The 22,661-nt window shown below is 43.3% G+C and overlaps 1 protein-coding gene across 1 annotated transcript in view; it reads right to left on the bottom strand.

The window, feature by feature from the left end:
* Positions 1 to 22,661, bottom strand: part of MTHFD1 (methylenetetrahydrofolate dehydrogenase, cyclohydrolase and formyltetrahydrofolate synthetase 1) — a 68,562-nt gene that overhangs the window by 11,946 nt on the left and 33,955 nt on the right. Inside the window, exons 16-26 of the mRNA XM_067554925.1 lie at positions 22,482 to 22,584; positions 18,178 to 18,254; positions 17,310 to 17,450; positions 14,839 to 14,907; positions 8,722 to 8,833; positions 8,472 to 8,611; positions 6,777 to 6,818; positions 5,644 to 5,744; positions 4,456 to 4,633; positions 2,188 to 2,295; positions 1,103 to 1,255 (exon numbers count right to left, since the gene is read on the bottom strand). Of these exons, the coding sequence (XP_067411026.1) occupies positions 1,103 to 1,255; positions 2,188 to 2,295; positions 4,456 to 4,633; positions 5,644 to 5,744; positions 6,777 to 6,818; positions 8,472 to 8,611; positions 8,722 to 8,833; positions 14,839 to 14,907; positions 17,310 to 17,450; positions 18,178 to 18,254; positions 22,482 to 22,584 (1,224 nt within the window). The remainder of the gene's footprint in view (positions 1 to 1,102; positions 1,256 to 2,187; positions 2,296 to 4,455; positions 4,634 to 5,643; positions 5,745 to 6,776; positions 6,819 to 8,471; positions 8,612 to 8,721; positions 8,834 to 14,838; positions 14,908 to 17,309; positions 17,451 to 18,177; positions 18,255 to 22,481; positions 22,585 to 22,661) is intronic.

Raw genomic sequence — 22,661 nt, 5'->3', positions numbered from 1 at the left:
TTCCTAATTGATATTGTTCTTTACTTGTCCAATGGAGCTTGCTCTCTCATTGTCTTGGGTTCCCCAATTGGTTTACTTCTCAGCATCAACAGCAGCAATAACAGAGTATGAATCAACTGTTTGCTGCAAAGCAGAAGGAGGAGACTACCTTGCTTTTGATGCACTCAAGTTTTTTTTTTTAAACTAATCTTGTGCAGTTGCACAGAGCCTTTAGCTATAGCATTTCAAGGCGCTTTAGGGTTAGAAACTCCAAGCCAGAGAACACCCTTGTGAGCTAAGTATTACCCCGTCTGCAGGACAGGAATGCTCAGGCTCAGAGAAGTTAAGTAGCTTGTCCAAGGACAGTGTTACTGTGGGGGTTGTTGCTGTAATTAACCTTCCTTCAATCACACAGCCAGGAAAGCAATAAATATCCAACTGCGTCACTGAATATACTGTGTGGAGTGAGTGCTACTTCTAAACAAACGAAATTACTCTGCAGTATTACAGAAAAGGAGTGACTGGTGTTCTGTCAGTGGTATATGCAGGTGCTAGGCCGGACAGACACTAATTACCCAAAGCCCTTTCAAGGTAACAGATGGGGTAACTAGCAGGGAATTCTCCATTAGGGCCCTGGGCCTTGGAAGTTCACTTCCTCTCCAGGTCTGCACCCCCAGGGTTTGTTAGCCTCATGCTAACAGGGAGGAACACTGCAAGGACCTCCCTTTTTGTCATGGCTTATGAAGAAATTGGCATTGGTCAGGGCTAAGTGTGGGACTTAGGGAGCACGCGTAGGGTCAGTTAATTAATCACATTTATGTTGCTGCTGGCTATTGCAATTGTCTGGAGGAATTGACAGGTCTGATTATTTTAGCATATTTTTAAAAAACCATCAAGGGCATCCAGCACATTGGACAGGCACTCCATTAGGAGCACTGCATAGACCCATTATTACTATTAGTACACTCTGCAAATCTAATGGATACCGTATATGTGATGCAGAGTTCCCTCTTGTAAGGTACCTGCAAGTACCACTGATTTAAACCACCAAACGGAATGCACATGCATTTTTTTCCAAAATGCTTTTCCTTTATGAGGCTGAGGTTTTAACTATGACACTTACTGTTCCTACCAATGGATACAGGAATCCAGCACCTACACTGGCCCTGATGTCTCGGATAGGCAGGATAAAGCCTGTAGGCACTCCTTTCTTCTCTGGGTCGTGAGACAATGACAGGTGAGTTTTAGCCATGCAGATTGGCAGGTTTCCAAATCCCTGGGGAAACAAGAAGAGGAAAGAAAATATGACATTATTGGTACAATGCAAAAGTAAAACTTTTATCTATGTAATCTGCTTGGTTCTGCTGTTCCTTGGATTAATAGACCATTTCATCTCTCACTAATTGCTTTGCCTAAAACCTGAGAGATACTGTCAAGTCACTTTTGTATCACCTTTCCTCTTCTCCCCAATCACTAAGGAAAAAACAAACATTGTCCTGGCCTGATCCAATCAGAGAAAAGGTAAACGCTTTTGTAGGAATCCAATATGCAACTGAGATTTTTTGTGGGTTTTTTAAAAATTATTTTTTATATTAACAGCTCAAAATTCAGTTCTCAGCCCACCTGAAGTCTTTATATTATGTGATCAATATAATTGCCGGATGTGAGGAAGCAGCAATTACACAGCTATGATATGAATGGTCTGTAGAATATAAAGGGATATGAAAGGAATATAAAAAGGGAGTAGCCATACATATAATTTCACAAAAGAATGTTCTCCGAAAGAGAAATCATTCAACACATGCTAGACACAGAGAAAACACCTAGTATTTGCACAGCACTCAGCTTCAAAACCCTTTACAGACATTAACTAACTCTCTCGGCCTACTTATAAGGGATGTCATTATCACCCAGTGCCATATTACAGAATGGGAAAGAGAGACCAGCTCGGTGACATGACCTAAATCACGGGGGGTTGAGGGGAGGGGAGCAAGGGGAGGGAAAGGCAGTGTTAAAATCAGGAGAAGTTCCTATCTTAGAACAGCATCCTTCTCCCAGTAGCTATGCCAAATGGTTCCAGTCTGTAGGTGCATGGTTTGATTAACACACAGTGCCCTTCACATATGGAATTCACATTTTAAAAACACAACTGTTTAGTGCAGATGTTTTAAAGGGGAAAGAAAATGGGCAACAACATGGAGAACTCACCTGCTTAGTGTACACTATAACTTTCTGCTCTGCCTCTGGAGACAGCTCAATATCCTCTGCTCCATAAATCTGTTGTGCAATAATTCTGATCTTCTCTACAACCGGGAGCTAGAAAACAGAAACAAGTCAATGATGGCCAGCCTACCAAGGGCTGTAACTTCACAGAAGTGCTACAGTCCTGTACACATGTCAAGGAACACTCAATCTGCAGCTATTACAGCAATTTCTATTTGCAGTTCTATAGAGCTATACAATAATTTGAGGGTTTCAAAATAGGTTTCACTTATCACACTGCAGCTTTTTTTTTTTTTTTTGACAGTAGGACAAATAAGACTCATTTATTACCATCAGAAGCAAGAAAATATGTGTAAATATTCATTAAGCTGAGTTTACATGTTAACCATCCAACATGGCAACAATAGTGAAACACTCAGGGAAAGGTGACTTTTGAAAGACAAAGTCCAAAGCAGTCCTAGGTACTCAGGATCAGGGAAACAAATTGATTCAGAAATATAACATAGCATCTCACTAGGCCCGTAGACGGCTCTCTGCTACAGAGGAAGACCTGAAGAAGAGCTTGGTGTCAGCTTGAAAGCTGGTCTCGCTCACCAACAGAAGTTGGTCCAATAAGAGATATTACCTCACCCACCGTGTGTCTCTGTTATAGAGGAAGTCAGCCACAACCTGGTGGTTAATACACAGCACGCCAGATATGGAGAGATTGCCTGTGGAAGATGTATAAGCTAGGTTCCTGGACCTGTTAGTCACTCTCACTGGAGTGCTGTGTGAATTCAGCATGACTATCTGGCACTGGCTTTCAATAAAAGAATCAAAACTTCAGTGCATCAGTCAAGATTTTCCAAAAGACACCTTAAGAGGCCTGATTTTCATGGGGTGGTTACCAGGCATTTTCTGAAGGTGAGACCCCTTTAAGGTGTGTCAGGCTGGGCACACCAAAACTGATGTCAATGCAGCACTCACTCATCCACAATAAAGTGGGGGGGGAGGGGCATGTGTACGTTACATATGAAATTATCATCACCCCAGTATTTCTGGGGTGGCTCTCTGTAGTGTGTGCAAGCATGTTCTGTGAACGCTTCCATTTTTTCCTTCCTTCTTTCACACCGTTCCCCATGCCCACAACATACTGACATCCAGGAAATTACCATCCTTTGGGATGAAGAATGCATGGGTTTCTCCCTGACTGGTAAGTCATTAGCTGCTATGCAAAGCATCAAGGGGGAAAATTGGAAATGAAAGATTAAAAGCAAGTAGAACACGGAGATGTTCTCCAAGTTCTTTAAAGAGATACAGAAAACTCCAAAATGGGGAAGTTGTGGATGGAAACTGTTACAGATGTAATGTGCTCTCATAATTCAATCTTAGAGTTTCTTGAAACATTCAGGAACTCAATTTATAAACTATATTTCCAATGAGTTGTATTATTTTTATATATCACTCAGCTTCCACGTCATCCAATCATCAGCTTGAAGATGATTTTCAAGCCTTGTGAGACATTCAATGATTATTTGATTACTCTGCTGACTCAAGACAACAATAAAGTTCAAATCAAATTTGTCCTAGGATATAAAATACATGGATCAAGTATTGTTCTGTGGTTGGGCATGCAGATTTCACTGAGCTCTGCCCCAGGCAAAGCAAGAGGCACGTTCCGAAGTTCTAAAAAGGTCACAAGTTGAGCAAAATATCTCTCCAGGTCTGTTCATTTCAGTGTACGGCCTGGGAAATGCATCTCAGTTCGAGAAGTAACAGCCCCACTGCCCAGATCCATGGCTGCCTACACTAGATGTGCTTCACCACTCTCAGTGGGAGTTCTAGTAAAGCCTTTCAGTGCAGATTCAGGTTCCACTCAGTAGCCCAAAAGGCAAGGACGGGGTCTTTACAATTCACCCCCGAGATTCAAAAGATCTAGGATCCAACTGAAGTCTCAGATTTTAGGGTGATCTTCAGCTACTCAGAGCAGTGATTTTCAACCTTTTTTCATTTGCAGATTCCTAAAAAATTTCAAATGGAGGTGCAGATCCCTTTGGAAATCTTAGACATAATCTGCAGACCCCAGGTTGAAAACCACTGACTTAGAGCAGATAAACCTAGGTAACACTAACAAACGGACACAACACACTTTCGTGAATTATCACAGACCACAAGCGTGTGTGTAATTCTAATCTGTAATGTCCTCAAACATTTTTGTTAAAGTGAAATGCAAAGTCACATAAGATGTCCCCTTGGGTCAATGCACGTTCTCACCTCCACATCATAGAGGAACTTGAAGTTACTCGGTTCTTGTGATGCTCTCTGAACTGCCTGAGCCAGAGCAACAGCTCCTTTCCCCCCCTCTGCCCAGTGCATGCATTTCACGGCATCATACGCCCCAGCTTCTTTTGCGAGTTGAGTGACCAGTTGCAGCTCAGCCTCCGTGTCGGATCTGTAAAGGTGACAATTTATACACTTGTAGCACTCAGCCAATTTGCCTGTCTCTTACACAGACAGCATACATCTTTCCCCCCAAAATATCCTAAATGCTGAACAAAGCAACCCTAGAAGCTAGCAGACCCTCTGTAACAGACAGGAGAGATTTTCATATAGTCATTACCCTTCATAGGCCTCCACCACCTCTGTGAAAGAAGCCAGTCCACAGCAGTGCAACCAGCTCCCTCCCCAGCTGCTGCTGTGGATATAGAAACCTAGGACTGATAGAGCAGCATCCTGTATTTTCAGCAGTTCCTGTCCTGTAGAAAGGTCAGTGTCAGCAGCACAATTCTTGTGCTAGGAAGTAAGAGGCTCCCATGAAAGCTAGTATCACTGTTGATTTATGGATGGGAAAGGGATGCTAAGATGGGATGGCTACACTGCACTTCTCATAGAAGCAAAAAATGATACTGTGCTACTCATCAGATACTTAGGATGGCAAATCCTTAGCTGATTACTCAGTTTCAGACTGGCTGTGATCTGCAACTGGAATCAGTTTAATACCAGTTCAAAGTTTTGTTGCTTGTATAAAAAGGGACAAGAGATACAGCACAGACTAGTATGTACTTCAGGGGTGCTGGAACAATTTCTATAGTGGGGTGCTAAGAGCCACTGAACCAACCTGGAAACCTGGTCTATGGTGAGCACCCCCAGCACCCATAGTTCCAGCACCTATGATGTACTTAGTCTTCAGGACACTTAAGAATCTTCCCATCACAATCATCTGGCTGGCAAGAATGAAAGTGACAGTATAGCTCAATAATTAACACTCCTATTTTATCAAGATTAAAACAAGCTGTGGAAAGAATTTAAGAGCTCGAACAAGGAGCTCTCTTAGTGATATTTATCAGACAATTTTATTCAGTGCAAGACACCAGTTGGGAGCAGTTTACATCAGCTGTATAGACAGCAAGAAAAAGTGACATTTCAGAATACTGCACAGTTCTGACTACTAGCCTCACTTACTTGAAAGCATTGACAGCCACTACTACGGGAGTGCCGAAGGTCCGGGCATTATGGATTTGTTTGACTAGGTTACTACAACCTTTTGCCAAGAGCTGAAGATTCTGTAACGATAACAGTGAGAAACGAGATACATTTTGTGAGGAGCAGTGAAACTTCAACCAGGAATCTATTACATTAACGGCAGATGGAATTCATAATGATAATAGTGTCAGAATGGAAATAAGTCCTTAAAGGCAAATTTTCACAATGCAGCTTTCTACAAATGTCATCTTTTTGCTGAATGACAGATAAGTTACCTTAAGGGAAAGGAATGACCATGTCTAATCAGAACAATGAAAGGTGGAAGGAAACAAATCTCTGAACTTCTTGTTTTCCTTTTAATCCATTCCCTGCATAAGCAGAGACAGAAGCTCAATAACTCCTACAGTAAAACCTCATTTTCATATGACACATTCTTGTTAAGTGTTGAACATCATTAACACTGAATTTTGTGACACTTTGAAGTTTGTGTTAACAGCTTTGGATTTATGCATATTTACATTTTGCAGTGTTTCAGGTTATCAACATGGGACACTGGCCACTTGATCCCTAGCTGTGCAAAGGGGAATTCACAAAGAAGTTCCACAAGCAAAGAAGTGAGTCTCAGTAATACAAAGGGGTCACGCTTATTAACCAAGTGTACAAATGCATCCATGTCGAATTGCGACTTTAACCCACTTCCCTCCCACACTTGCAAAAACAGTATTCCTCTGATGCCAAGAAAGTCTGTGAAAGGAGTAATTACACAGAAACCCTGAATATTTGAAGTGACAGTTTTTCAGAAAGGCAATTAATCTATACGCAGCTTCAGCGCTGAAGGGGTCATAGGCAGCAGAATGGATATTACCATGAAAAACCGAGCACTTGGATAATTACATGAGCTCAGGAGAAACCAAAAGCTCTGAACACTGACTAGGTCGATTATGACAACTGCTTGAGAGGACACAGTCAAACTGTCATTATAAAAATGGAACATTACAGGCTAAGATAAGAAACGCTCTCTGGCAGCAGCCGAAGTGATGCACACTCGTTACTGGTCGTGCATTGCATGACAATTAAAGCAGCTGTTTGCCAGTGGCAACAATCAGGGTTACCTCTTCAATATATTCCTTTGGTAAGGGTACCCCAGCAGTGACCTGCAAAAAAACCAAGACTCCTATTAATGCTAGTGATTTGCACTGTGTTTTACCTTATTTCAGGTTAAGAATTAGACCCTATTCTGCAGTCATCTTTCTTCAAAAAAAAAGATGAGCGAGTGTTACTAAGACAAGGATATTACAGAGATTACGTATCCTAGATGTGACAGAGATGTCCCAGAGTGCAGAGACTTCATTACAATAATAAAACAGGCATACCACACTAATTTCGCTAGCATACCGCACTAATGTACAGCCTTTCGGGATACATTATTAACTTTTACCACTGGCAGTCTCAAAACAAAAGTAAGACAAATTGTCAGGAGAGGAGCCAGTGAATGGCACACACAAGAGCTCATTAGTAAAAGGATGTGCAGCTCTAGGGTCCAGTCTGGAAAAAATGACACCCAAATGTGATTCAGTTTGCCAACAGCCGTTTTAGCTTCTCAGACCTGGGAAGGCTCCAGGGGGGAGATAAAGGCTGCAGGGGCAGAGGATAATGGGTCAGGGGAAAGGAGACACAAGTGGAAGGGAGAAAGGACCAAGAGGGGAGGGGCAGGCAAGGGCTGACAACTTCAAAAATCTAGATTTGCTATCAGTGTGGGTGGAGGTTTCCAGTTCCTAGGAGAAGTTTGCTTTGAGAGCTCTTTGGCACAGAGGCAGGGCCCAAGCATAGTTTTTTCGGGCCCAGTACAAACTTGTAACACACACACACACACACACACACACACACCACAATCCCTCATCCCGTACATACAATCTCATGAGCCATGAAAACTTTTTTCTTCGTGGTAATGGTGGTTGCAATCTGTGCCGGGCCCCCCAGGTTCTCTGGGCCCTGGTAAACTGCACCCTCCCCCCCCCAATGTGGGGGCCCTGCACAGAGGCTGCATCTTCATAGCTGTGGAGAGCACATACCACAATATTATTTATTTGCTACCATCCACAGAAACTAAATGGGCATGCAAGACAGTGTAACAGGGCTTTGGCCACCAGGGGGAGCCACAGCTGCCACACCCCTTCACCAAATAAAGTGGTGAGCAGTCTCTACAGCAGTGTTTCTCAAATGGTGTTCGGCTGAGTTGAAGGGTTCCGCGAAGAAGCGGAACCGCGCCGCCGAAAGTAACAAAAATCGCGCGCCGCCGGACAGCTGATGGGGCTGCCAAAAACGGCTCAGAGAGCGCGCCACCGAAACAACCCTACACCGCGCCGCCGAAAAGAGGAAGATTTCCTCGACTTTTTGGCGGAGGGTATGGCATGGGCGCGCAAGTGTTCCAGGGGGAAATAAAATTGAGAAACACTGCTCTACAGAATGCCAGAAAACACAGCCTGACAGAAGGCTCTTCTGTTGGAAGTAATTGCAACGGTGCTTCTCCGCTCAGGACCCACTGAGGCAGCTGAATTCTTCTGCAACAGCAGGGCTTAGAAAAAGCCTAGAATCAAGTTTGCAAGAGTCAAAATACAAAACAAGGTGTGGATTAGTGCGAGCCAGACAAATGCCCCTGGGGTGAAATCCTGGCCCCAGTGAAGTCCATGGGAGTCAGGGGTTTAGCTCGCTTTTACCTCTTGCTACATACAGGATTTCAAAATGGATTCATTTATAACCACAAGAATTGTCCCTTGGGCCTACAGAAAGCACTGCCTAGTACTCACAGTGGGTCCTCCTCCATGCATTTTCAGAGCTCTGACAGTGGCAACCAACACAACCACGTGGGGCCGGAGGCCTGAATACCGGCACTTAATGTTGAAAAACTTTTCCATGCCAATGTCGGCTCCAAAACCCGCTTCTGTTACTGTAGACGGAATAAAAAGTGCATTAAAATGGCGGGCAGAGAAGTCAGCTCTCTTTAAAAAACGGAAATCTCCTTTCCAAGGAGGAAAGACAGCAAAGATATACATTTACCAACAAAGCCTTCCTGACCCACGAGCTTCAGTGCAATTTTATCTGCCAGGACTGATGAGTTGCCATGTGCGATGTTGGCAAAAGGTCCGGCATGAACAAACACTGGAGTCCCCTGAAAGAGACAGGGCAGGAAAACACAAACGAGGAAGATTCAGTAAATTCTAAAACACTGCAAGTCTAACTACCACAGCATTGGAGGCTGAGAAAAATATACTTGTGGCAAAGAGCAGTTCTTAAAGCCTTCTGATCAAATGTTCATTTCCCATAGCAAGAATTTGAGGCAAACAGGATTATAATAATCTGCAGAAGTGGAGCTATTAATCCTCTCAGGAAAGAGATGGCTAAATTATAACAATACTCTGCACTTCTGCAGCACCTTCCATCTGAAGCGCTCAAAACATTTAACCAACATTACATAATCTCAGGATTACAGACAGGAAAACTCAGGCAGAGAGAGATGAAGGCCCACATTTTTAAAGGTATTCAGGTGCTGTGGAGCTCAGGTTCAATTCTAACATTTTCCAAACAAAAAAATAATGCCAATTTATTCTGCTCGGGCTGGGAGATGGAAGGGGCAGGATGGTCTAGTGACTGAAGCACAAGCCTGGCGAAGGGGACTCTTGGATTCTAATCCCAGTTCTGCTGCTGCCTTGGCAAATCACTAAGGCCCAGGTCTGTCCATGGGATTTAGGTTCTTAAGTGCCTAATTCCTCTTTGAAATTGATTTAGGCTCCTAAAAATCTGGGCCTTGTCTGACTTGCCTGAGGTCACGCAGCACGCCAGTGGCAGAGCTGGGATCAGAACCCAATGGCATGTCTACACTACAAATTAAAAACCTGCAGCTAGCCGGAGCCAGCTGATTCAGGCACGTGGGGCTTGAGCTAAGGGGCTGTTTAATTGTGGTGTAGATATTTGAGCTTAGTCTGAAGCCCAAGCTGTAGGTTCCTGCGAGGTGGGAGGGTCCCAGAGCTCTTTCTGGGTGATTCAAGCACCATGGTGAGTGGCTCAAAGAAAGCCATCCTCACACAGAGAGCAGGATACTTACCTGTAACTGGAACTTCTTGGAGATGCATGATCCCTATCTGTATTCCACTGTGGATTTACGCATGTGCACCATGTCTCTGGAGCTGGAGAATTTGAAAATAGTGTCCACTGGCCGCGCATGCGCCTTGGCTCACCTTGTGCCTCCGACTGTGAGATAAAAGGGCTTCTCCAGTTCCTTCTCCATTGCAGTTCAGAATGGACCCAAAGCAGAGGGGAAGAAAGGTGGGTAATGGAATATGGATAGGGACCACACATCTCAAGGAATCTCCCGTTACAGGTACATAACCTCCTCCTCTTCTTTGAGTGATGGTCCCTATTGTATTCCACTCTGGGTAGTGCTTAAGTAGGAGCAAGGTGCGAGGAGGTAGACAGTAGGGCTGAGCGAAGGACAGCCATTCTAAAGGAGGCATCAGCAGAGGAATCCTGGACTAGGGCATTGTGTCTCATCGAAAGCGTGAACAGAGCCCATGTGGCTCCTTTATAGATATCAAGGATGTCAGGATATCCCCTGAAGCAATGCCATAGTTGCTACTTGTGCCCTGCTAGATTGAGCTCTTACCCTTTGGGGGTGGGAAGAGAAGATGTGATAGTTGACAGATTAGATAGAACGCAGTCAGCGATCCATATGGAAACCTTCTGGGTGGTGAGTGCTTGTCCCTGGTTTCTTTCTGTTATAACAACGAATGGTCTTCAGGACGTCCTGATTGGTCTTGTTCTGTGTAGGTAAGAGGCCAAGGCTCGCTGGGCATTAAATCTCTGTTCCTCTGAAGTAGCATGAAGTTTAAGGAAGAACACAGAACAGGTAAGTGGATCGACTGGTTCAAGTGAAACTCTGAAAGAACCATGGGGGTGAATATGGGATGTAAATGTAACAAAACCTTATCTTTATGGAACACAGTGTACGGAAAATTTGCCATCATTGTTCCAAGCTTGCCAACCCTTCTGGCTGAGGTGATGGCTAAGAGGAATGCGACCTTCATGGAGAGAAGGAACATGGAGCAGGAAGGTAGGGATTCAAAGGGTGACCTTGTGAATGCAGGGAGAACAAGGTTTCAGTCCCACTGATGGGTAGGCATGTAAATAGGCAGGAAGGTTCTAAACAGGCTTGTCCAAAATCTGGTGGTCAGTGGGTGAGCAAAGACTGAGTGCCCTTGAAAAGGAGGATGGTCTGCACTGATCGCTGCCCAGTGGCCTCGTAGGGAGCTGATGGATAGGCCAGATGTCTTTAGAGAAATGATGTAGTCTAAAATCAGAGGGACATCTGTATTTTGTGGGAAAATGTTCTTCTGATGTGAATATTGACATGAAGATAGGCATCCTTCACATCGAGAGCTGTAAACCACATGTCCTTTTCTTGAAATGGTATTATCGAGGCCAGCCTGACCACATGAAACTTAGAGTTTGCGAATGAAGCGATTGTGGTGGCAAAGATTGAGAACTGGTCTCCATCTGCCGTTCTTTCTGAATATGAGGAAGTAAGTTGAGTAAAAGCTTCTCCCTTTGTATTGAGGAGGAGACATGTTCTATTTTTCCTTAGTCTAATAGGAAGTGAGGCTCTTGTTTGAGAATGGTCTTATAAGAGTGGTCTCTGAAAGGGCGAAGGGAAGGAGGGTGTAGAGGAGTAGAGATGCAAACTTGAACATACAGTTAGAGCAGATGATGTTCAGCACTCACTGGTTTGTGGTTATTGCACTCCAGAAAGAGTGCTAGAACACCTCCAAATGGTGTGTGAAGGTCAGGCGATGTTGGACTTAGTGGCTCTCAGCTCTCAAGGTCCCTTAAAAAATAGTGCCCCTTTGGGGGCTGAGATTGGAATGCTGAGCCTGTTGTCATAGGAGCTTTGAACCCTATGCCTTTTGCATGGTGGTTCATAAGGCCTCTGATGAAAAAATGGTTGAGCCATGAGTCTAGACAACTGTCTATGGATCTTCCTCTTGGGGGCAAGTGTATATCCCCAGCGTGGAGGGTAGCCCTTGAGTCCTTTAAGGTATTGGAGGGACTGTTTCATCTTCTGATTGAACAGCTGTGATTCATCGCAAGGGGAGGTCCTCCACAGTATTCCAAACCTCTATAGGGAATCCTGACATATGGAGCCACGACTCTGTGCATAATGATGGCCGTAGTCATGATTCTAGAGGTGTCTGTGGCATAAACTGTATATTGGAGAGCGGTCTTCGCTACCACTGTTCCTTTGTCTATCAACACCTGGAAATGAACTCTGTCCTGTTATGGAAGACTTGGAGTAGTTCAAGTCATCACATTTGGCCAGTAGTGCCTGGTAGTTGTCTACCCTGAACTGGAGGCTAGATGATGAAAATACCTTTCTCCCCAACAGTTCGACATTTACCCTCTTTGTCCACAGGGATAGACCACAGTTGTTGCTATCTAGCCCGTTCGAAAGCTGCTTGGACTACCAAAGAGTTGGGAGACGGGTGAGAAAAAAAAAGCTTGGACCCTCTGGCTGGCACATAATAGCATTTTTCTGCCCTTGGGGGTGGGAGCACAGGTAGTGGGAATGCACCAAACAGCCCTACGTGGCTCTATTATAGCCTCGTTAACAGGGAGCGTTATTTTGTTGGATCCAGATGGGTATAGGATGTCCAGGAGTTTGTGCTGGGATTCCTGAACCTCTTCCAGAGGAATCTGAAGTTCACCAGCAACTCTATGAAGAAGATCCTGGAATTGCCTGAACTCATCGGGGGGGGACGGAGACATAGGGGTTACTGCTTCATCCAGAGATGACAATGGCAATCTTGCTGGTTCTGGCAGAACCGCTGGATCTGGTATGTCTTGCTCTTCCTCTTTGGAAGGATCCAGAGATGGACCTGAGTGGAGTGCTTACTTCGAGGGGAGGGGAGGAGCGACTCTCCAGCAGACCTGATCGAGGCGTATTGCTTTTTAGGGTCTCCAATACGGCTAGTAGGAAGGGTCAAAAGGGGAACATGGAGGCCCCCATATCATGGGGTGCTAATGGCTCTGAGCTAAATGGAGAGGTTGGTCCCAAGGTGGTGTAAGTCTTTTGGGTGGCAGAGGATGATGTAAGATAAGGAAACGAAGGCTCCTTTGGATCAGAGTCTCCCAATGAGGAGACTGCTGATTCCTGTTCTAGAGGCAGTGCCGCTGGAGGGAAGCTGCATCTCGAGGAAGGACTGGGCGATAAACTTCTGCAAGCAGTCAATTCACCAGGTGGTGTTCTGACATCCCTGGAAAGAAATGGACCTGATAGAAGGGACTCCAAATCCAGGAGTGCAAAGATGTACTGTGGAGGGGCACTGGACCCAGTTCTCCCCAGACTGAGAGGGTTCGTTTTTGTCCAGACCATCAGAGCCAGAGAGGGTGCAGACGAGGATGGTGCTGGGATAGGCGATTAACAGTTTTCACTGGTGCCGATAGATCCAGAGGTTTGGAAGGTGCCGAGGATGACAGTACCAATGGATTGTGTTCCGCGACAGATGGAGCCTGATGTTATGAGCTTTCTTGTCAAGCCTCTGGGACTTAGGACAGACTAAGTCCTCTTGGGCTGAAGCGTGGGGCTTGCTCAGAGCCCCATCCAACTTCTTCGAAGTGGATTTTGAGGAAGAGTCTCATACATATGATTCCCTAGAAGATCCCACCAGGGGGTCTATCGAGGAAGATTCTCTGGCACCAGTGTTAGACTTAGGAGCAGAAGTCTTGCTTCTCTCACTTCTTGCTGAGTCAGGCCGATGTAGGGGGGTTAGGGGGTGTCTGATTGAGGGCTCATGGCTGTTCCTATGAGGTATTTTCGGAGGCGCCCTTCTTGGGTACAGATGGGGAAGGAGTGGCAGATACTGCACCTCGCTGCGATGTGAGCTTCCCTGAGGCTGTACAGGCAGCGTAGGTGGTCGTCTCTGATCAAGAAGGATCATGGGCAAGAAGCGCAGAGTGTGAAGCCCCGAGTCCTGGGATAGTCCAGTACCCGCACAGGGTATGGGGGTCCCCCAATGATTAATCTACACTAAAACTACCAACTGTACAAAATGCTAAAACTATTTACAAAGCTAAGTCTTATTTTAAGGGACGAAGCTGAAGCTACGAACAAGAGAAGTTCTGACTGGAAGGAAATGGAGAGGCAATCGGTCCGCCCTGCCCTTTATCCTCTCGGTCGGAGGCATGACATGAGCCATGGTGCATGCATGGACCAATGGATGCTACTTTCAAATTCTCCAGCTCTGGACGCATGGCGCATGCATAACCCACAGTAGAATACAACACGGACCATCACTCGAAGAAGCATGTTCAGTTATTTATTTACCTCAAACTGTGGGAGGAGAGGGGGTAAAATGTAGCAAGTGGGTGGGGGTGAGAGGAAATATAAAGCTAAATCATCATCTTGTGCTCTACTTCGTGGTGAAAGGAGATAGAAACAGAGAGGGTGACACTCACTGCACTAGCCAATCAGGAGAGGGAGTTGCAGGGGATGCTCCCCAGGCCAGGGAGAGAAAAGGGAGCTCCTCATTGCTTTCAACAGAGAGAGAGTTGCACTTCCTTGATCCCCCTTACTCTAGCCCCTGGCTCCACTGTAACAACTAATAGGGATTCATAGAATCATAGATTAGGGTTGGCAGAGACCTCAGGAGGTCATCTACTCCAACCCCCTGCTCAAAGCAGGGCCAACCCCAACTGGGTTCAAACTGTACATGGGATCACAGGCCTCACATCTGCTCCTTCCCCTCCCAAATCATAGCCCCCGTTATAAATATCCTGCTGGAAAATCTTGTGCCAAGCCTGGACAGATCAGTGAGTAAGGAGAGCCTGCTGTAGTTGGTGTGAGAGCTCCTTCCAGCAGCCCTAAAGCACATGGGGACAAGTGCCCTTCCCCTGGGCTAGTAGATACAAAATTTCCTCCCTTTAATTTAAAAAAAGGAAATGTATTTCACATCATCCACCTGCCACTTGAAAGAGGTGGATCCAGGGGAGGTGGATCCATTTTTACAGGCATCAAATGAAATTAAAGCTTTGCAATTAAATCAGCTTTTCCCAGGTTTCATTTTGAATTTGCCAGTCTAGAGAATGTCCACACAGAAGCTGTCAATGAAGGAGTGTACTGCTCACCTCTAACGTCTGCATGAGGTTTGGCTTAACTGCATCTTTCATTAAGACAGCCAGAGCACCGGTCACTCCCTAAGGGAACAAAGGAGAACAGGACATCAATTCAAAGATCTACTGAGACTATGTTTGTACTCTTCTGAGATTCCTAGTCAACACCCAGGCTCTTGCTCCATCATGGTGATCCTTCAAAGAACCAAGCTAGTAGCACTTACTGATGTACCAATTTTATGAATGTTACACACTCTGGTCATGAAATGGGGAGGAGAATGTTGCGGTATAAATAAGACACGTGGACACAGTGTATTGTTCTAACTTCCCCAGTTTCTCTATCAACTGCAGCATTATTTCTTTTAATCTAATCCCATTTAAGGATTAAAAAAACCCTTAATGTCTTTAATGTATTTGTTTTCATTTTAGTATCTAAATTTACATTTATTGGCCTCAGAACTAAGGCATCCAACTGCTGCATTCTGGCTAGATCTGTCTTGCAGAAACAATTTTTTACAGTGAATTTTGGCTTGCGAGAAGTGCCAGATTGTCCTGGAGAATGATGTCTTCTATTTATTCACAGAATGGGTGGAGATTGGGCAGCAGTAGCATAAACTTCCCTTGCACACAGCTCTACCCCCAGCCTCAATCCTCCTGATGCCTGCAAAGGCCAAGTGAGTGATCTTATTTTCATGCACATTCCAGCTATTAGAGTCAATAGAGAGGGAGTTTTTATGACTGACACCAGCCCACTAGGACCTGAACTGAGACCATTACACAGCCCTGGCAGTAACAATTTTAAGTCACTACCACCATTTGGATTTGAAAAAGTGAGCTAAGATCCACCCTCAGACTCCTGAATCGTCTCTTTCACCATGACCATTTTAATCCAGATGAGATTAAAAATGATAATACAATTTTAATCTCAGATGGATTATATACAAGGAGAGTTTGCAATTATTAAAAACATGACATATACTGGTTCATTTAACTTCAGTTTCAATCTCACTCTGCAAAGGTTTTGTTCACATTTAATGGATCGATTGGAATTTTAACCAGCTCCAGAAGAAAATAATGAAAACCTGCAAAGCAACGTTAATATCCATGACATTGGAGTTCTATATAATTCAGTCGACCCTTAGACAATTCCAGCTATTCCCCCCAACTCCTCTATTGTCCTTGTACCCTACAAGGAACTTGTAGGTATTAAATTTTGCTCCAAAACTTCTTCCCAAGTTTCTCAGATCCAGACAAAACAGGTAAATCACTGCTGCTCTCTTGGCCACGTCTGAAGGGCTTGGACAGACAAGGCTCCCATTGAGTCAGCTACAATTTTGCCTTTGTAAGGACTACAGTGTTGGGTCTTTACTGCATTAGCTTGTGAAACTGAGGAGGCCAAATCTATAGCAAGAGACTTGAATAGCCAAGAGAAGCAGTGAGTTAGATTTGCTGCGATCCCCTACTCTGCAGTTACAGAAATACAATTAGATAAAGAGCAATTACAATTCAGGACTGATTTTACCCAAATTCCAACCAATACTTTGAAAGCTTCAACCAGGGCATTTTCAGGAAGGGGCCCCCAGTTTTGGAACTTAGCTAAATCATTCATCTGCAAAGTCTGAATCTGCTGAATTTTTGGTCACCCTGCAAAGTGACTATCCCACCAACATTCAAAGTGGGGCGGGTGGGCGAGAGGAGCTTCAATATTAAGGTATTTGTGACAGTTTCTAGTTTGGGATATTGGTACAGTGGGTGGATTCTTTTATTAGTACATTTCATACAGGGACCCAGTTTTCTGGAAGGGCTCATTCAAACCAAGGTGAAATAAATACAGACATTTCCCAATGTCTCACTTTTGTGCTGATTGTTGCCTTCTGCAAAGAAGGCTTTTGAAAGATACTGTGCCAAACTCAGCAATGACTCACACCTATTTACACTCAGGTGGGTGTCAATGAAATCGTGTTAGGCAATGGGTCAGTGAGTGCTCATTTTAGTGGGAAATAGTGGATTATTTTTTCTTAGCAAGGCTAAATGGCTGCATTTCTATAGGATTCACCATAACATTTTGACCATTGAATATTCCCCCCTTAATTTTTAGGGCTGAAGCCTCATCTTGACTGATTGTGTGTGTGTGTGTGTGTGTGTGTGTGTGTGTGTGTGTGTGTGTGTGTGTGTGTGTGTGTGTGTGTGTGTGTGTGTGTGTGTGTGTGTGTGTGTGTGTGTGTGTGTGTGTGTGTGTGTGTGTCACACTCTCTCTCTCCCAACCCAGCTGCCCTAGCATCAAGAAGACTCTCTCTCTCATGATAAAATCTGAGCCTCACTGAAGTCAAAACTTCCACTGAATTAATGGGGCCAGGATTTCATCTTTAGTTTTCAATAGCTTCCAATCCCTCCTATATGGAACCATTGTTTTACATCAGTGGATTTTCACTTGCAAGAGGGAGAATTCTACGTTTAGGGATGGAGTGATTATATGGTGTCCTTACAAGATCATCTGTAGTCACTGGCTCTCCTTTCTTGCTTGAGGCTACCACCATTTTGCCCAATCGTCTTCTCATATCCTCTAGCCCATCAGTGAGTGCCAAGACTGCCATGATTTCACTTGCCACCGTGATGTCAAATTGGGCCTGTAAAAGACAAGCAAAAAAGTGTCGGGGCTGCTATGCAGAAATTTTAGCTGCACTGAATTCTTGGAAATATATTTTTGTCATTTTAAAAGAAACAGATCTATAGCATCACAACCAACAGAGAGCTCTTAGCTTAAAATTCAGTGTTTAATTAGGCTTTTTCTGCAATTTAAAGAAAAATGTACAGGTACCACCTTATTCAACTAATATTATATGAAAATGTATTTCTCTAGGCACATAAATTAGTTAGTAATTTAGCATCAGAAACCAAGTATAAAGTTTTATGCCAGCATGTATTTTAAAAAGTGATCTAAGTAATTGGTCTCCGTGCTGCAGCATATCTAGTATTCTCTATAAGAAACAAAGTCCTTGGACCAGCTGTAAATGATTATTGCTGTGCTAAATAAAATATATAGCCACATAGTTTGGTTTTAGGTAACCAGACTCTACACTGATCGTTCCAGCCCACCAGGAAACCAATATTCAAGGAGGAACTATTTGGTGACCAAACTTTAAAACCAAATGCGGCAGGGTTTGGGGTGGGAATTGTAACACGGCTAGGGGGCTCGTCTTCACACCCTCTCGCCTTCATTTGAGCAGGGAGACTGCAGAATGCACATTTGTTAAATTGCCAGGGGAAGAAGTGAACATTACAATATTATTCAGGGACCGTTTTCCTGCATGCTTCTCAAAGGGTTCAACACCCCAAGAGGCAGGAACTAGTTACCGTTCGCATGAAGCCTTTTTCTGTCGGAGACTGTCCAATAGTGATCTTCCTCAGGAACCTGTCGTTTGTGTCCATCACTGCAGGAGGAAGTGGGGATTGCAGGAGCAAAAGAGAAACACCACATTAAGCTCACACTGGCGATTTCAAACTTTGCAATGTCCATGCTGTCACTCAGAACACTGACAACATCACTAAGAAAAGGGGTGGCGATGAGACATACTATCCTCTTTTAAAGAAAAACTAAAATACTACTACTAAATGCACATAATGCTTGAACCCATAGATCTTAAAGCACTCTTACAAGTTATTACTACATCTTAGTTGTATTATGGTAGCGCCTAAAGGTCACAACCGAGATCAGGGTCCCATTGTGTTAGGTGCTGTACAAACACATTGTAAGAGACACAATTTACACACATAAGACAAAGGGAACAGAAGTATTATAATCAAGTATTAATAAAATCTAGCTTTTATATCACGTTTTTCATCCATACATCTCAAAGCACTTTACAAAGGAGGTCAGTATCATTCCCATTTTACACACGGGGAAACTGAGGCACAGAGAGACAAAGTGACGTGTCCATGGTCACCGAGCAAGGCAGCGTCAGAGCCAGGAACAGACGCTCAGGTCTCCTGAGTACTGGTCCAGTGTCCTATCCACTAGGCAACACTGCCTCCCCATTTTACAGGTTGGAAACTGAAGCAGAAAAAAGTCAAGTGACTTGTCCAAGGTTGCACAAAGACTGTGGCAGATCTAGGAATCAAATCCACATCCACAGTCCAGCCCAGTGCCTTAGCCACAAGGCCATCCTTCCTCTCTAAAAATGGCTTGATATTATCCCATTTGCTGTCTCATCCCCATTAGGCAACAAGAACAGAATGGGAAATATGAATGGGTGTGAGAGAGAAATAAGGATCCACAAAGAACTGCATAAAGAAACGCTCAGACGCTACTGTTTTAGTATTGGACAATTCTTCCTTAGTGCTGCATGTCACAACAGAACTGGGTGTGAGAAATATTCATTCAGCATTCACTACAGGTTTGTTATTTCCAGCCAACTGCTTGCAAGTTTAAACGCTTCACAGTATATTGCTGATGATGTTAGTCCCATTATATTCTGGGAGCCAGACCTGAGAACACATTTCACTTCCCGTTGATGTGAGATATAGCATAATCTCTGAATGCAATCAATGAAATTAAAATAAATCAGTCCACCTTTTTCACTTTTTGGTTTGCTTTTGCTAGTAAAACTACTAATCAGCCTGTTGCAAAGGCCAAAGAGATTGTATTTTTATAGCACTGGCAAAGCAAGCATCTCAGTCTGTTGCTGATTACTCAGCTATATTTGCAAAGTAAAATCCTACAGTACATCCCAAAGGACTCTACTTCTGTCTCTAGTGGGGTTTGGATTGCAAACATGAATTTGGATAGTAGGGTAGGCATTAAGGCAGGCTCAGATCTTTGTTTTCTGCCCTATAAAACATGGGTACATCTTGGGATTATTTAATCACACTGGTTTTAGAAGCATCTCCTATGGAATGAGCATGGATTTGTGAGGCAAGAGGTCCTGAATTTTAATCTTAGCTCTGTCATTTTGTCTTTCTGTTTCAATTTCCCCCACCTGTAAAATAAGTACAGCCAGCTACTGCCACTGGAGTTGGGCTAATGGTTATTTCCAGTGACCTCATGGGGTAGAGGGAGGATTGCAATAACTAGAGAGGGCTTTGAAGATGTAAAGTGCTGTAGAAAAGGGGCAGTGTTGTCTAATGGATAAAGCACCAGAATGGGACTCAGGATACCTGGGTTCTAATCCCAGTTCTCCTACTGGCCAGATGAGTGACTTTGGGCAAGTCATATCACCTGTGCCTCAGTTTCCCCATCTGTAAATGACGACTAATGTTACTGATCTCCTTTGTAAAGTGCTTTGAGATGTATGGATGAAAAGTGCAATAGTACAGCTAGGTGTTGTTATATAAGTGTGTGGTTATTTGGGGCTTTGAAGCAGTGAATGATTTTAAATCTATTTATTTAAAATTTTGTAAAAGTTTTGTAAAACTAAATTGAAAATTTGCAAAATTGCAATCATAAAATAAAGTTTACAAGACAACAGCTAATAAATGCATTTTTAAAAAAAAAAGTCGCTATTGGCAGGATATCTTATTGTAGGTGACAGAACTGCCATAGGTAAAAAACAAAACACTGACATTAAAGCAGGCCACCAAATAGGCACATAGTTTTAGTCACACACTCACTCCAACTGATTTCTGTGCATAAAGTTAAACAAGTGAATAAAGTGTCTACAATATCAGGGGCTAAAATTATATATTTATTAAAAACTTCTCTCTGAGTGGTATAAAATCTTTGTGAACACCAAACTAAACTACTTCAGTGTTAAAAAAATGAAAAGAAAAGTCAATTCAGAGACTTTCAGTACATTGTTGTGAACTTTTTTATTTTATTTTTTTTTTAAAACCACACAGGCCAATTTTCTTTCCCCAAAAATAGGTTCCTAAATCCATATTTAGGCACTTGAGGATTAGATTTTCAAAAGCAAATAATTAACTTAGTCAAAGCATTTCAACTTTCTTGACTTGTGCAAAGTTCAATACCTCAGAAAGTGGGATTGGTTGCAAATATAGCACAGGCTGTTTGCTTGTCTGTTTTGTGTTTGAATTTGTATTCTTCTCCCAGTAGGATGTTAATGAGTTCCTGGCTCTTGCCTTTTTTAGCAAAGATAATGAAACTTTAGTTCCTAAATGTAGCAGAATTTCAGATTTTGCATAGAGACTATTTCTACAAAGGCCTGGTCTTCATATAGATTCTGTGCTAGTATAACTATTTCAACTAGGGGTGTGTGTGTGATTTTTGTTTTTTTAACCACTATGGCTATACAGTACAAGCCCTAATGTGGATCCAGTAATACCGGCATAAAAGTGCCTTATATTACTATAGCTTGTTCCTGTACAGGAAGTGGAATAAAGTAGACCGGATAAACATGTCCAACTATACCGGTATAGTTAAAACATGGGTGTGTTGACAAGGCCTAATTAAAGAAACAAGTACAAAAAACACACTTCAGTATTTTAAGGCTATACAATGGGAAGAAAATAAAGAACTAGAAACACATAAATTAAAAAAATCTGATTGTAAAAAATATTAAAATTTTTAAAAATCTTTTTTTTTTTTGTTAAAACAAAACTGATTTTATAGTTATTTAAATAATTATTTTTATCCACCCAGGTTTGAACTACAATTTAAATACTCAAGAGACATTCCTTTCTTAATGGGATGCCACATACAGAAGAAGTTTAACATTCACTTCAGAAAAAAGTGTTATTCAGGCTGAATTACTCAGTTACTCAAACATTTCTGACAATAAATAATTAAATAGAGAGAGTTAAGCCATCTGTGCAAAGCTATTCTAGAGGGAGTAAAAGTCCAAACAATGCTGTTTCTGACATTAAAATCCCTGTTTTAATTAATCACATATCATTACTTACTGGCAGCTGTAACTGAAGCAACTAGGGGAGTAGTGAAATCAGTACATGAAAAGGTTTAACATCTGCTAACAGGGTGACCTGATTAAATTCTACCACACGACTAACACAGACTGAAGAAGTGAAATTAATGGATTGAGACAGGAAAAATAAGAGGCAGTGGGGCAGCGTGACAGCTGATGTAGGTCTCCAGAGTGAGCTGAGGACCCAAACCATTGATCGGTAATGGCAAAGGCTGAAGCTGAAAGCCCTGTCAGAGTTCTGTAAGGAAGTAATGGTATCATATCTACCCTAGGGACTTATCCACGTAGCATCTGAACACCTCACAGTCTTTAATGCATTCATCTACACAACACCCATGTGTAAAACAACTTTGGAAATCTGGCACCAAGCGACTTGCCCAGGGTCACACAGGAAGTCTGCGTCAGAGCAGAGAAGTGAACCCGATTCTCCTGAGTGCCAGGCTGAAGCCCTACGGACTTCCCTTCCTCTCAGTGTGGCGAAGACTAGGCAGCTAGCTAACCATGGCTGCCAATCTTTGTATTCTCTCACTGAGCTACTGGCAAAGGCGGAAATACAAATGTGCAGCAATTAATTAAATCCCACCTGAGCACATCCAGGTTCAAGCCATTTGTGTCAATTGCTCAAGACTGAGCTCTAATAAGAGCCAGAAATGAATCTATCCTGTTGAGAATGCATGTCAGACCCCCGTGTTTTGCCAGTAACCACAGCTCCCTGTACGTTTACAGCTCCACTTTTCACACATTTTTCATGTCCGTCAATTCAGCTGCCTATTGCTCTGGTACCTCTTTGCCATGTTATGGTGGCTGGATCAATATCCAATCTCACAAATTTCTCTCTCTCTTCATCCGTCAATGTCCCGGGGTCAGTTTTCTCAATACCCAATCTCTGAGAGGAGGAAAGGGGAAAAATGAATATTTAAAGGGAAATGAGCCTTTATTAAAATGATGAGCCTTCAGGCAGCA

This window comes from Emydura macquarii, unplaced genomic scaffold, assembly GCF_026122565.2.
Source record: "Emydura macquarii macquarii isolate MOO-44397 ecotype Brisbane River unplaced genomic scaffold, CSIRO-AGI_Emac_v2 contig_1551, whole genome shotgun sequence".
In the NCBI taxonomy this organism is placed as follows: domain Eukaryota; kingdom Metazoa; phylum Chordata; order Testudines; family Chelidae; genus Emydura; species Emydura macquarii.
The sequence above is the reverse complement of the archived record's forward strand: the minus strand, read 5'-3'. Positions and strand labels throughout refer to the sequence as shown.